Source organism: Aedes albopictus, chromosome 2 (genome assembly GCF_035046485.1).
Source record: "Aedes albopictus strain Foshan chromosome 2, AalbF5, whole genome shotgun sequence".
Lineage (NCBI taxonomy): Eukaryota > Metazoa > Arthropoda > Insecta > Diptera > Culicidae > Aedes > Aedes albopictus.
In genome coordinates, this window is record NC_085137.1 from 315,719,833 (window position 1) to 315,732,873 (window position 13,041).

A 13,041-nucleotide genomic window follows, 5' to 3' on the forward strand; every position below is an offset into this window, starting at 1 on the left:
AGAATTTTACTCATTTTGGAAAATATATTACATTGAATATATATTATACTCTATATAATATAATAATATAATATATTATACTCTAAAACTGCTTGGAATAAAGTTTTATGAGAAGTAAATGAATAAAAAGTGATTGAAAGAAAACAACTGTTTTTTTATCTTGTGGAGCGAAAGAGATACATAGAACTATGATTTTTTTTTTCGGCAAAGCTGTTTGAAATTAGGTGTTTTTTTTTCTTATTATATGTTATTGCTTGAAAAGTGATAATTTTCAATATTTCAATCAATCGTCAAAATTTGTCTTTTCGTCTTTTCAAGCATTAATCAATTACAAACTGTTTAAACGACTTCTTAACTATGAATTGCTTATTGTACTGATTATATTGAAATTACAAGCTAATATCGAGTTATGAAGGTAAACTTATACTGAGTGTGACATCGACCAAAGAAAGGATCAAGTTGTGCAAATGTAGACTTATAGAGTGTATTTACGGTGTATGGACAAATGAAGAGACCGACGAATCCATCGAGTTATAGGAAATATCGAGTTGTAGAACATCGAGTTGTGGAGAATTGACTGTATAATTGTTGTTCAATACTCTTGAAGCGTATAGGGGGATTAGGGGCATAATGGACACCCTAAGCAAATGAGTATGTTAGGCCTGTGTAACAGACAAAAACTTAACATATTTTCAGTTGGCTTACAACTTTAACTTGTTTCCTACGTATTTCAATCATTTACAGCTGCTAGAATGTCATTATTGTGAAGAAATAATGAATTGAAAACTGTGTGTATTTTGGGGCTGGCAGGAAAGGTACGGGGCGAAATGGACACCCATCGGGGCGTAATGGACACCCCTGCATATTTTATGCTGTATCTTTAGGAATATCGACCAGTTAAGTAATTTACCTACGGAGATCAATACCACAGATATAATACTCCATCTTAGACGAGTCTACATAACTTCAAAGTTAATTAAATAAATTTTAGGCTCAAATAACCGGATTGATTTTTTTCAAACTCTTTAAAACGCCTAACAGTATGCAACGCGCGTACATCCATTCATAATTGCCGGTGTTCATTTCGCCCCGAATCGACTACAACATTGAAATTGCTATTTTCAGTAAGTTCTGATCAAAAAATATTATACTTCATCCATTGCTAAATCTGCGTATACATGTAGATAAGCTAACAATTCACTTGTTTGTATGGTAGACACACTCAAACACTCGTGATACCTTATTTTCTGCTGCTTTGAAATTTTAAGAAATCCACCATATGAAAAACCTACTTCAATTTCAATGATATTTTCGTTATTTTGAAGGAATATAAATGGTACTTTTGAAAAATATAACAATGACTTGTTCCTTTACACTTATGCATTAAAAGTTTTACATAAAAGTCAACGGTTTCCGCAAAAACAGGGGTGTCCATTTCGCCCCGGGTGTCCATTATGCCCCTAATCCCTCTACTGTAGTCAAGCAAACCTAACTACACCACCGAGTCGGCGTTACAAGTTTTGCTTTCGTTTGCGTATAGAGAGCTCACATTCAGCTCTCCAGTACTAGGAGTATAATAAGCAAGTAGGTGGATACCACCCATATACCTACTTCTGTCTGAAAACATGTTGCACTGAGCAGAGTGCTCTCCCATTCATTCGTCGGTTGAGCATCGTCGTGACTAGACGCGACACTTGTTCGTTGCCGTGAGTCACATCGAGTCGAACACACGCCGGATACCTTTCTATTTGGCCACCGCAGGGCAAACAACAACATCGTAGTGCGGGTTTTCCACGTGAACCACGCTGCCTGTAGTGCTGTCTGTTGTCGTTGCGGCGTGCTAACCGGTGGCCTTTCATGTAGTTAGTACATACAATCTAGTGCAGTTTGCCACCTTCATCACAGCTGATAACGTTTTTCGCAGAGAAGGAAATTGCGCCAATAATGCCCTGGCGATAAGTGTAGTGTAGCTTTAAATACCCACCATTTCCAGTGAAGTTCTATCGTTCGGTGAACACATCGTGACTTGCCGTGACCTCAGCATCCACGGCTGCATCAGGGATATCTTCGCACAGCTACCGTGTGTTCATGCATAATTCAAACATTTATGAAAAGTAGTTTGTCTTTGAAGAATAAATTCAATTTTTAACAGTTCATTGAGTGCAAAACAACCAACCGTCTCCTTATGTAAGGCGCTAAGACAAACAGTGAATCAGTGCATCATACATACACCCTCATACGCAGACAAACAGCGCGCAAAGCCAACATGTGGAGCCGAAGATTGGCGACAACGTCGGGTATCTTACAGCTGCTGGCAATAGTGGTGACCTTCACACAGTGGCCAATTCAACAGGTGAGAGTTGTTTGCCGAGAGGCAGACAGGTATCCATATCGACCAATTGCTTGATGGTATATCAACATGTACGCTCTATCTACTGTTTTGTCTGGTTGATGCATATTCGGAAAAAAAGGTGTAAACGACTTTGTTCAATGAAGCCTGTACGCGGAAGTACTTATGTTAAATCAAAAGAGCATGATAGTGCTTTAAATTCATCTATATTAATGAAACCTGCGTGGATCATGAGCCAGCAGAAATGCAACATCAGGATGAATAAGATAAATGATAAAAAATGATCATTAGGGTAGCTTGCCCATATGGGAAAGAAGTTAATACAAAACCTTCAACACCTAAATCTCTGTTTTTTTTTTAATTTTTATTCTTATACGCTATATATAAAATTTGAACAACATGCACATGAGATATCGCTCAGTGAGCTAAAAATGACGAAAATGTGTCGGTCCTTACTAATAAAAAACCATGTCCAGAGCCGTAGCATGGTCCCATGGCGCCCTTGGCAAGCATCCAGATTGACGCCCCACGACAACTGGACATTGTTAATTTTCTAAAGTTTGTTGTTATTCTTTTTTTTTAGAGTCTCGTTTAAAGTTGGATTTCGGTGTAGCGAAGAAACAAATTAACCCTCCCCCTTCCTTCTTTTTATTTTTTTTGTATTTTTCATTCGTGTTTTCCCATAATTAATATCTCCTAAGCATATTTTGCTTTTGAAGAATTCCAGTAACCTCAGCACAATAATAACATTTCAGATTCCTATAACAAAACTGATGCATACATTCATTCCAGAATCTTTCAGTTTTTTTTTCTTCTCTGGGTTTTTTGTTCAGCTGAATGTTGTTTTCAAAAGTTTTATTTTCAAACATTTTAAAAAAAATCAAAAGATTTCAAAATTTTTCAAAAATACTCAAGAATATGTATTACAAAATGAATTTTAAGGATTTCTAGGAATTCACAAACAATCAATTGTACCAATTTTTCTTTCAAAGTTCAATCGACATAATCCTGTTTAAATGCCAGGAGGAGTTTCTGAAGAATTTTCCACCAGAGAGTTTTTGTTGGAATATCTGGAAGAATTGCTACTGAAATTACTTAATGAAATTATGCAGAAATCTCTGGATGAATTGCCGCAGGAATAACCAGTGCATATGAAAATCCGGGAGAAATTTCAGCAAGAATTTCCAATGGAATTCATGGAGTAATTCTTATAAGAATTCCTGGAGTAGTTCGTATAGATATGCCTGTGGGAGTGCTTGTAAAAATTTGTGGAGATCCACTGGAAGAATTTCAGAAACAATACTAGGAAAAATTTTTGAGGGAACCCATGTTTAAGTTTCTTAAGGAATCTCTTGAAGGTTTTCTAAAAAATATACCTAGAAGGTTTTATGAAGAAATCCCTGGGGAAATTCCTGATTGAACCCATGGAAGGCTTTCTAAAGAATCCTTTGGAGAAATTTTGTATAAAATTAATAGCAGGTTTCAATGGAAAGTTTTCGAGCGGAATACCAAGAGACATTTCCGAGGGTAATTCAAATTTAAGATTTTCTAGAGGAATTTATGAAGAAATTCAGGAAAGGTTTTCTAGGGAATTCTAGCGGAAATTTATAGATCAAGCTCTAGTGAACATGGAATAATTTTGGAAGGAATCAATGGAAGATTTTAATATGAGAGATTTCTTCTACATAGAGGGATCTAATGAAGACTTTTAGAAGGGAACTTTGGTCAAATTTCTAAAGAAATCTTTAGACGATCTTCTAAAAAAATATTTGGAAGAATTTAAGAAGGAATTCTCAGAGGTATTTCTGATGGAACCCCTGGACGGATTACAAAAGGAATCTCTTCTGAATGTTTTATGGGAATCCATAAGGGAATCACTAAGGAAATCTATCGAAAAGTTTCTCAGTAATTCTTGAAGAGATTTTTGCAGGAATCTGTAGAAGAAAATTTCTTAAGAAATTCGTTGAAGATTTTCAAGGAGAAACTCTGGAAAGATTGAGAAATAGAGTTATGAAGAATTTTGGGAAGAATTTGTAGATTGATTTCTAAACGTATCCTTGAAGAAAATTTACAAATTTATCTCTGCAAGATTTTCTGATAGAATATCTGCCGAAATTTATTAAAGATAATGAGGAGAAATATCAAGAGGAATCCTTTGACTAAATTCTTTATAAATTCCCAAATAACTCCTGAATTTCTAAAGGAATAAAAGAAGTATTTCAATAAATGCGAAGAAAATCCTCGGAAGTGGAATTTTTTAAAAAGAAACATTCACTGTTATTTTGAAAGCATATTGATTTTGCTTTATTCGTAAAAAAAGCCAAAATAGTAATTAAAAATAAAATAGTAGATAAATTACCAGATAGCATTATAGTAAATGTTCAAAATAAACTAGAATAATCTGAATTTTTTAAAATACGTAAAAACTTAATACCATATTATTAATCCTAGATACTGACAATAGTGAAACTATGATAACATTCAAGAAAATATAGCATTATGCTGGTCTCTTCTAGCCCTAGGCCTTCCGGTGCCCCTCTGAGGCTGGCACCCTTGGCGGGGGCCAACCTACCGCACGCTACGGCTCTGCGTGTTACTATACAACATGCGTACTTCAGAGAAAAAAGAAGAGTTTTATCCCACTTTTGTTTTTTTGTAAAATCAAATTACATTAAGACAAACGGAAGCGGTCAGTTGAATTATGCAGTATGAAACAAAAGTAATGTACTTAGAGTAAAGTGGGGCAAAACTTCGAGTGGGGCAAGAGTTTCTTTTGAAGTTTTTGAGCTCAATTCAAAATATTTCTTTCGGGTGTCAAGGTTGTTCGAACCCTTTTTGAAAAAGAGTCTTTCACTCCAAAAATTATGAAAATTGATCAATATTTCGAAAAGTTATAACAAAATGTTGGTTTTTGATCAAAAAATTGTAACATGCGATGGTCCTTCCAACACATGAAATGGAATTGTAATGAAATCGAATTCGATATTTTATTTCGAGGCGTAACTAGGTATATTTTGAAGATGCTTTAGCATGTATAACTTTTTGCAAAAAATATTTGGAAATAATATTTTACACATAGTGGGGCAAAAGTTCGAATTGTGGGGCAAAAGTTCGAGTCATGTGGCAACTTTAGGTATAAACCTAAAATTCTGCAAAATGTACATATTATCTCTAAGACTGATGGAATTAGTGAGAAAATTCGGTTAAAGTTGAAAAAAAATGTTGTTCTATCTGAATTTGGCGGAAAACTACTAATTTTTGGTGTAGTAAATTTAACCCTGATTTGGATATATTCCAGATCGAATTTCAAAGTGTATTGCAGTTCTAACATCAAATATTAAGTGGTTTCTGGTATTTCTATCACCAAAGTGTCAAAATAGTGTGCTAAGGTTAGCGAAATTCTACAAACACTAGATTCGAACTTTTGCCCCAGTGGTGGGGCAAAAGTTCGAATAAAACACACACATACAAATAGTGTTGTAACTCAAAATTGACAAGACATTTGGCGTAACTTTGTTCAGCAAAATTTTAGCTCCTGGATGGTAGAATCACCACACGGTATTTATTTATTTTTATCTGCTTCGATTTTTTGAAATACGTTGAATTATCAACTAGGGTCGAACTTTTGCCCCACCTTACTCTGCAACAAACTGCCCATTGTAAAAAGGCAGTTTGTTACAAGTTGGCATATTTGATTAAAAGCAGTAGTTGAGTGTTTTTGAGTGTCCAAATTTACACTGGACCAATCAATTACAAATGAATCGATTTGGCCTAGATCCACTCGCCACTGCGAGCATAACAAGCCACATATAGCCCTGACTTTGAATACTTTTCAAGTTCAAGGGGAGAAAACTTTGCATACACCGTATGCGACAATATTTATAAACACTCTTCCTCTAGAACGACCACCGATAGTATGGCGTTTAGCTGAGAGTTGTTTATGTTTGGAGAAAAATCGATCGGACGCGCGATCAAAACGCAATGCGTGTTGCAAGCGACAGTCCGTCTTGGGTTTTCTTTTTGTTCTTCCATTTAGAACAGATTACCTCTTATGGAACATGGCATATGTTTCGATGGATGGAGATAGGAATCCATTCAATGATTCATACAAGGCATAGATTCAGCCACTTGTTCAAGGCGAGAGCCTGGGGTAAGGAACAATCGTTCCAACTGTGATTATGAGTATTCGTACTACAGGGGTTCTCGAACGAATTTGAGTACGAGATATTTTCTTCATATATTTGAGTACGAATCAATCAATTGGGAAACTTCATTTTCATCACGAATTAGATCTCTCCCCACCACTCTTTAGGGAAATTCTGTAGGACCCGTATCCCGATCAAGACCGATCGTGGATCCGATCTCTCTCTTTCATTCGTCACGGATAAAAATTCCGAAGTTGAACCGAACTCTCCCCACCACTCTTTAGGGATATTCTGTAGGACCCTTATCCCGATCAAGACCGATCGTGGATCCGATCTCTCCCTTCCATTCGTCACGGATAAATATTCCGATGTTGACCCGATCTCTCCCCACCATTTTTTCAGGGACCCGAATTATCCCGATGCTGAACGAAATTTTTTTTTTGTTATGGATAATTATCTCGGACGTGGTCGGATTGAAAAATAGAAAAGGCCCCTTTAGGGTCGGACTTCATGAGGATGGTTTGCCTTCAAATTATCAAATGATGGGTTCGATTTTTATGGGAACACAAGTGATATGGAATGATGTTTAGTTTTTAAGGACGAGAAAAACTATCGGTTTGAAAATATACTTTTGCTGTGTAGAAATGGGTTGGGTTCCAATAGAATCGAAGTTTACATTAGATTCAATGTTTGTTTATAACTTGCCATGAAAAATCAAAGTTTATCCCGAGCTCAAGATTTTTTGTAGGCGCAGGGGCTGAAACGCATGCAACTTCGGGAGGAAAATTTTGGAATGCGATTGGTCAAATGAACCGTTTGAGTTCATGTAATCAACCAAAAGGGGAAATATGATGAATATGATTGGTCAAATGAATCTCTCTGATTCAAAAAGACATCATATGGGGAAACAGCACAAATGAAAGAAGGATATATGCACATCTCTTTCCAGCTCAGGAACTTCAGGATTCTTTTTTGATTCCAGAGTGGGGATGATTGAAAAGTGTAGTGCATATGTATTGTAATGAGAGTTGATGTGTAGGTTGAATTCGTAGGCTATAAAAACTGCTGCTGGACCCTTGATCGGGGAGTCAGTGAAGAAATAGTGAGGGAAGTGCTTAGAATTTTTTTCAAGAGTTGTTATTAAGAAGTTGAGTCGTTACAGAGCTTAGGGAAGTTATTTAGGGAGTTCTTAGAAAGTGATATTGAAGTGTATAGCATTAGACTAGGAAGTTTGTTTTTTGTTTGTGAAAAAAAAGAAGAAAACAGGAAGAGTAATCATTAAGCTCCCGAAAATCTGACATGGAAAACGCAGCTAAGTATAAGAACTAATAAATAACCTATTTTAAGGATTCATTTAGCTTTTCCACAAAATATCACATCCGAAAAGTACATTTTTAAAATTTTTTTACAATCGCTCGAGATTGGGGCGGTTGCAACTCTAACGTAAATTTTAATTAAGAAAATTCTTCATTTAAAATTCAACGGCTTAATATTAACCTATTAATCATTCGCTTGATAGGTCACGATCGGTGAAGTACTGGATTCGTAATAATGAGCTAAATTTTGGTATGGTGAGAAGGTAAGTTATCGATTCCTGCAATGAAATGGTGCAAAATGCGTGGGTATTATGTTTTTATGTCTAACTTGATGCTGTTTGAGCGAAACTTTGGGAAACAGTGTTGTTGTTTTCTCCATTTCTTGCAACTTAGACAATACAGTTACCCAGTTACCCAAAGTTTTGCTCAAACAGCATCAAATTAGGCAAAGAATCATAATACTCACAATTTTTTGCACCATTTCATTGCAGAAACGGTGAATTTACCTTCTCCACATAAAAATTTCAGCTCATTATCACAAATCTAGTAGTTCACGAATGTGCCCCATTGTTTCATTCATTTCATTTATTGAGTTTAACATCAAATTCATGATAACACTGAATCAACCATTTACCGCCATAATACTTGATTTGCAGCTGTAGCTCTCCGGTCATGCCCAACGCTCGCCAGATCACGCTCCACCTGGTCCACCCATTGTGCTCTCTGAGCTCCACGCCTTCTTGTACCAACCGGATGGTTAACAAACACCAGCTTTGCAGGTTTGTTGTCCGGCATTCTTGCAACATGCCCTGCCCACCGTATCCGTTCAGCTTTAGCCACTTTCAGGATGTTGGCACATAACATAAGTGGACCTCCATGGTCAGAGCGAAGGAAAAAGTAGTATCCTTTTCCATCACGCAAAACTTGTCATATCTTGCATAAAAGGCGTCGAACTGTCATTTATTTTGGTAAACAAAAAACATCTGATCCAACCAGTATTCCAGTTTTGGCAAAGAATACCGGAAAGAAGATTGGCATCTGAGATATGCGCAAAACTAGCTGCTGGAAATCCACTTATTCATTTTGTCCTAAATTCATTGAAATCTTCGAAATAACACATCCACGTTTTACATATCGATCTCCCTTTATATTCAAAGCCATAAAACGTATTTTTGACTAGAGTTTACAAAGTTTTATTACAATTTATGATCTATTTTAGATCCCCACGTGCTAGATCTATGAGATCTTTGTTTTACTCCACATTAATGAAAAATGGTATATTGCAGACTACATCCCAAATTGGACTATCACACTTTTTTTGGTACGCCTAAAAAGTGTGATAAAAGTGCACATTTGCCTCGGATCGTCTTGACGTCTTCGGTGCACTTATTCCTCCATTTACAAGGAATAAGTGCACCGAAGACCTCAATTTGATTCGACGTATCCCTACGCTGTAATCACACTTTGAAGATGTGTGCACACTATTGTATCAGTCCAATTTGGGGTGCAGACAGCAATACATGCTGAAAAATAGTATGGCAATAATGTTATAATACATTTGACATTTCGATGTCCTGTATACCAGCTTACGAACTCGGAAAAGCATCAACTTTTTGAGCCAGAGTTCCACTTATGTTATGTGATGTTGGGTTCACCGTAGAGTGCAGCGAGCTCGCAGTTCATCCTTCTCCGCCACACACCATTTTCCTGCACGCCGCCGAAGATCGTCCTTAGAACCCGTCGCTCGAAAACTCCGAGTGCTTGCAGGTCCTCCTGGAGCATCGTCCATGTCTCGTATCCGTAGAGAACCATCGGTCTTATTAGCGTCTTGTACATGGTACATTTGGTGCGGTGGTGAATCTTTTTTGACCGCAGTTTCTTCTGGAGCCCGTAGTAGGCACGACTTCCACTGATGATGCGTCTTCGTATTTCACGGCTCACGTTATTGTCAGTCGTTAGCAAGGAACCGATGTAGACGAATTCTTCTACCACCTCTAAAATATCTCCGTCTATCGTAACATCGCTGCCAAGGCTTGTCCTGTCTCGCTCAATCCCACCTACCAGCATGTACCTGCTTTGTCTTAGCCGCATTTATCACCAGTCCGGCCTTCACGTTTCAGGCGGGTGTACAGTTCTGTCACCGTTCCAAATGCTCTAGCAATAATATCCATGTCATCCGCAAAACAGACAAATTGGCCGGATTTCGTGAAGATCTTACCCCGGCTCGTCGCATAATACCTTCATTGTCGTAGTCCCCGTCGAGATTCGAATGAAGTGGAAAGTTCACCCGAAATCCTTACGCTGTTCTGCACACCGTCCATCGTTGCTCTTATCAGTATGCTTCCCGGGAAAACTGTTCTCGTCCATGATTTTCTATAGCTCTGTGCGGTCGATACTGTCGTATGCCGCCTTGAAGTCGATGAACAAATGGTGCGTTGGGACCTGGTATTCACGGCATTTCTGGAGGTTTTGCCGTACGGTGAAGATCTGGTCCGTTGTCGACCGGCCGTCGATGAAACCGGCTTGATAACTTCCCACGAACTCATTTACTTTAGGTGAGAGACGACGGAAGATGATCTTAGACAGCACTTTAAAGGCGGCTTAAAATAGTGATCGCTTGAAAGTTCTCACAAATTTACTTGTCGCCTTTCTTGTGGATGGGACAAATTATCCCTTCCTTCCACTCCTCCGGTAGCTGTTCGGTTTCCCAGATCTTGACTACTAACTGGTGCAGACAGGGGGCCAACTTTTCCGGGCCCATCTTGATGAGTTCTGCTGCGATTCCGTCATTACCAGCCGCTTTGTTGTTTTTGAGCTGGTGGATGGCATCCTTAACTTCCCTAAGCGTGGGAGTTGATTCGTTCCCGTCCTCTGCTGCACCAGCATAGTCATTTCCTCCGCTGCCTTGATCTCCCGTGCCTACATTCTCTTCGCCATTGAGGTGCTCGTCGAAGTGCTGCTTCCACCTTTCGATCACCTCACGTCCGTCCGTCAAGAGGCCTCCGTCTTTATCCCTGCATATTTCGGCTCGCGGCACGAAGCCGTTGCGGGATGCGTTTAGCTTCTGATAGAACTTCCGTGTTTCTTGGGAACGGCACAGCAGTTCCATTTCTTCACACTCCGCTTCTTCCAGGCGGCGCTTTTTCTCCCGAAAGAGGCGTGTCTGCTGTTTCCGCTTCTGTTTATAACGTTCCACGTTCTGTCGAGTCCCTTGCTGCAGCATTACCGCCCTCGCTGCATTCTTCTCCTCCAAAACCGTTCTGCACTCTTCGTCGAACCATTCGTTCCGTCGATTCCGTTCCACGTACCCGATGGTGCTCTCGGCTGCGTCGTTGATGGCTGCTTCACTGTACTCCAGCAGTCCTCTAGAGGGGCCTCATCGAGCTCGCCCTCGTCTGGCAACGCTGCCTCGAGATTCTGCGCGTATGCTGAGGCGACATCCGGTTGCTTCAGTCGCTCTAGTTTGTACCGTGGCGGTCGCCGGTACCGTACATTGTTGATGACGGAGAGTTTTGGGCGCAGTTTGACCATCACCAGATAGTGGTCGGAGTCGACGTTGGCGCCACGATAGGTCCTGACGTCGATAATGTCGGAGAAGTGCCGTCCGTCAATCAGAACGTGGTCGATTTGAGATTCCGTCTGCTGTGGTGATCTCCAGGTGTAACGATAAGGGAGGCTGTGTTGGAAAAAGGTGCTACGTATGGCCATATTTTTGGAGGTGGCGAAATCAATGAGTCGTAGGCCGTTTTCGTTCGTCTGCGGGTGGGCGCTGAACTTACCAATCGTCGGTCTGAATTCCTCCTGGCCTACCTGAGCGTTAAAATCTCCTATGATGATCTTGACGTCGTGGCTTGGGCAGCGATCGTACTCGCGTTCGAGCTGCGCGTAGAATGCGTTCTTGTCATCATCAGTACTTCCGGAGTGTGGGCCGTGCACGTTTATTATGCTAAAATTGAAGAATCGGTCCTTGATCTTCAACCTGCACATTCTTTCGTCGATCGGCCACCAACCGATCACCCATCACGATGAAAGCTGTTCCCAGCTCGCGTGTGTTGCCGCAGCTCTGGTAGATGGTATGATTACCTCTAAACGTTCGCACCATGGATCCTGTCCAACAACACCTCCTGCAGCGCTGCGATGCCGAACCCGTGGTCCTTCAGTAGATCGGCGAGTATGCGGGTGCTCCCAATGAAGTTGAGAGATCGGCAGTTCTACGTACCGAGTTTCTTATTGCAAGTCCTTTTTGTTCGCTGGGGTCGTTGCCGTTGGTCTCGGTTCGTATTATTCTGTTGCTGATTTTCCGTTACAATATTTTTTACGGCTGGCTCGTAAAGCCTGACACCAACCCCCTACTTTCCGGAGGACCATAGTGCACAGTTGTGCTTAGAGTCCTTCCCTGGCACTCGGACGTAGATCAGCCGCCCCTAACATGGGGATCAGATGCCTCAGGTTTGCCGAAGCAAACCCCTTCTTCCCTGTCAGCCTATGACCAAAGTTCCCACCGGGGTTGGTTACCCTATCTTCCCTAAGGTTGCTCATAGTTTCCGGCCGGTACCACGAGGAGGTAGGGATAGGAGTTGCTGAGCAGAGGCTAGTGGATCACAATGGGATCTGAATTGCGCAGCATACCCAGCCTTTACCGTGCCAGAGATTCACAAGTAGGTATGCTACGGTTATGCTCGTATCGACCTGCGCTAGTAGCCGCGATGTTAGCAACCACAGATCGCATACGCTAGTGGAAAAATCGTCACCTAGAACCATTATTGACCGTGACGATTTGTTTGTTTGTTTATTAACCATGCGGTACAGTTTAGGCGAGTCAATCGCCCATGCAACGTGAATCCTGCTACCCTTTCCGTCATCATCCACACCGTGATGTACTACAGCTACAGCTGGAAGGTACAAGTTTATTGAATTGAATTTGTTTAAAAATTGAATTTATTGAATTGAATTTGTCAATGGAAGTTCAAGTTTGCCGTTTTATTTTAGTAACAGAACCCCCGGATGTAGAAGGACCGATTGGTGACGTTGCCCTGTTGATCGCCAAACGTTTTAGAATAACGGCGGGATTCAAACATACGAGTTTAGTTTGTCAGGTCTCCAAGCTATAGGAGTTCATCCGATGAGTTCCCTAAAGGACAATGGCTGTCGGAAGAATAACAAATTTTATCCCTTTTTTGGATTTACACCCCAATCCTCGATCCACATCGTCCCAGACACTGCCCCGAAA

General features: G+C 40.2%; 1 protein-coding gene across 1 annotated transcript in view; it reads left to right on the forward strand.

The window, feature by feature from the left end:
* The first annotated feature begins 1,649 nt into the window (after positions 1–1,649).
* Positions 1,650–13,041, forward strand: part of LOC115266751 (glutaminyl-peptide cyclotransferase) — a 34,597-nt gene continuing 23,205 nt past the window's right edge. The window contains exon 1 of the mRNA XM_029873303.2: positions 1,650–2,353. Coding sequence (XP_029729163.1) covers positions 2,267–2,353 — 87 coding nt within the window. The 5' untranslated portion in view covers positions 1,650–2,266. The remainder of the gene's footprint in view (positions 2,354–13,041) is intronic.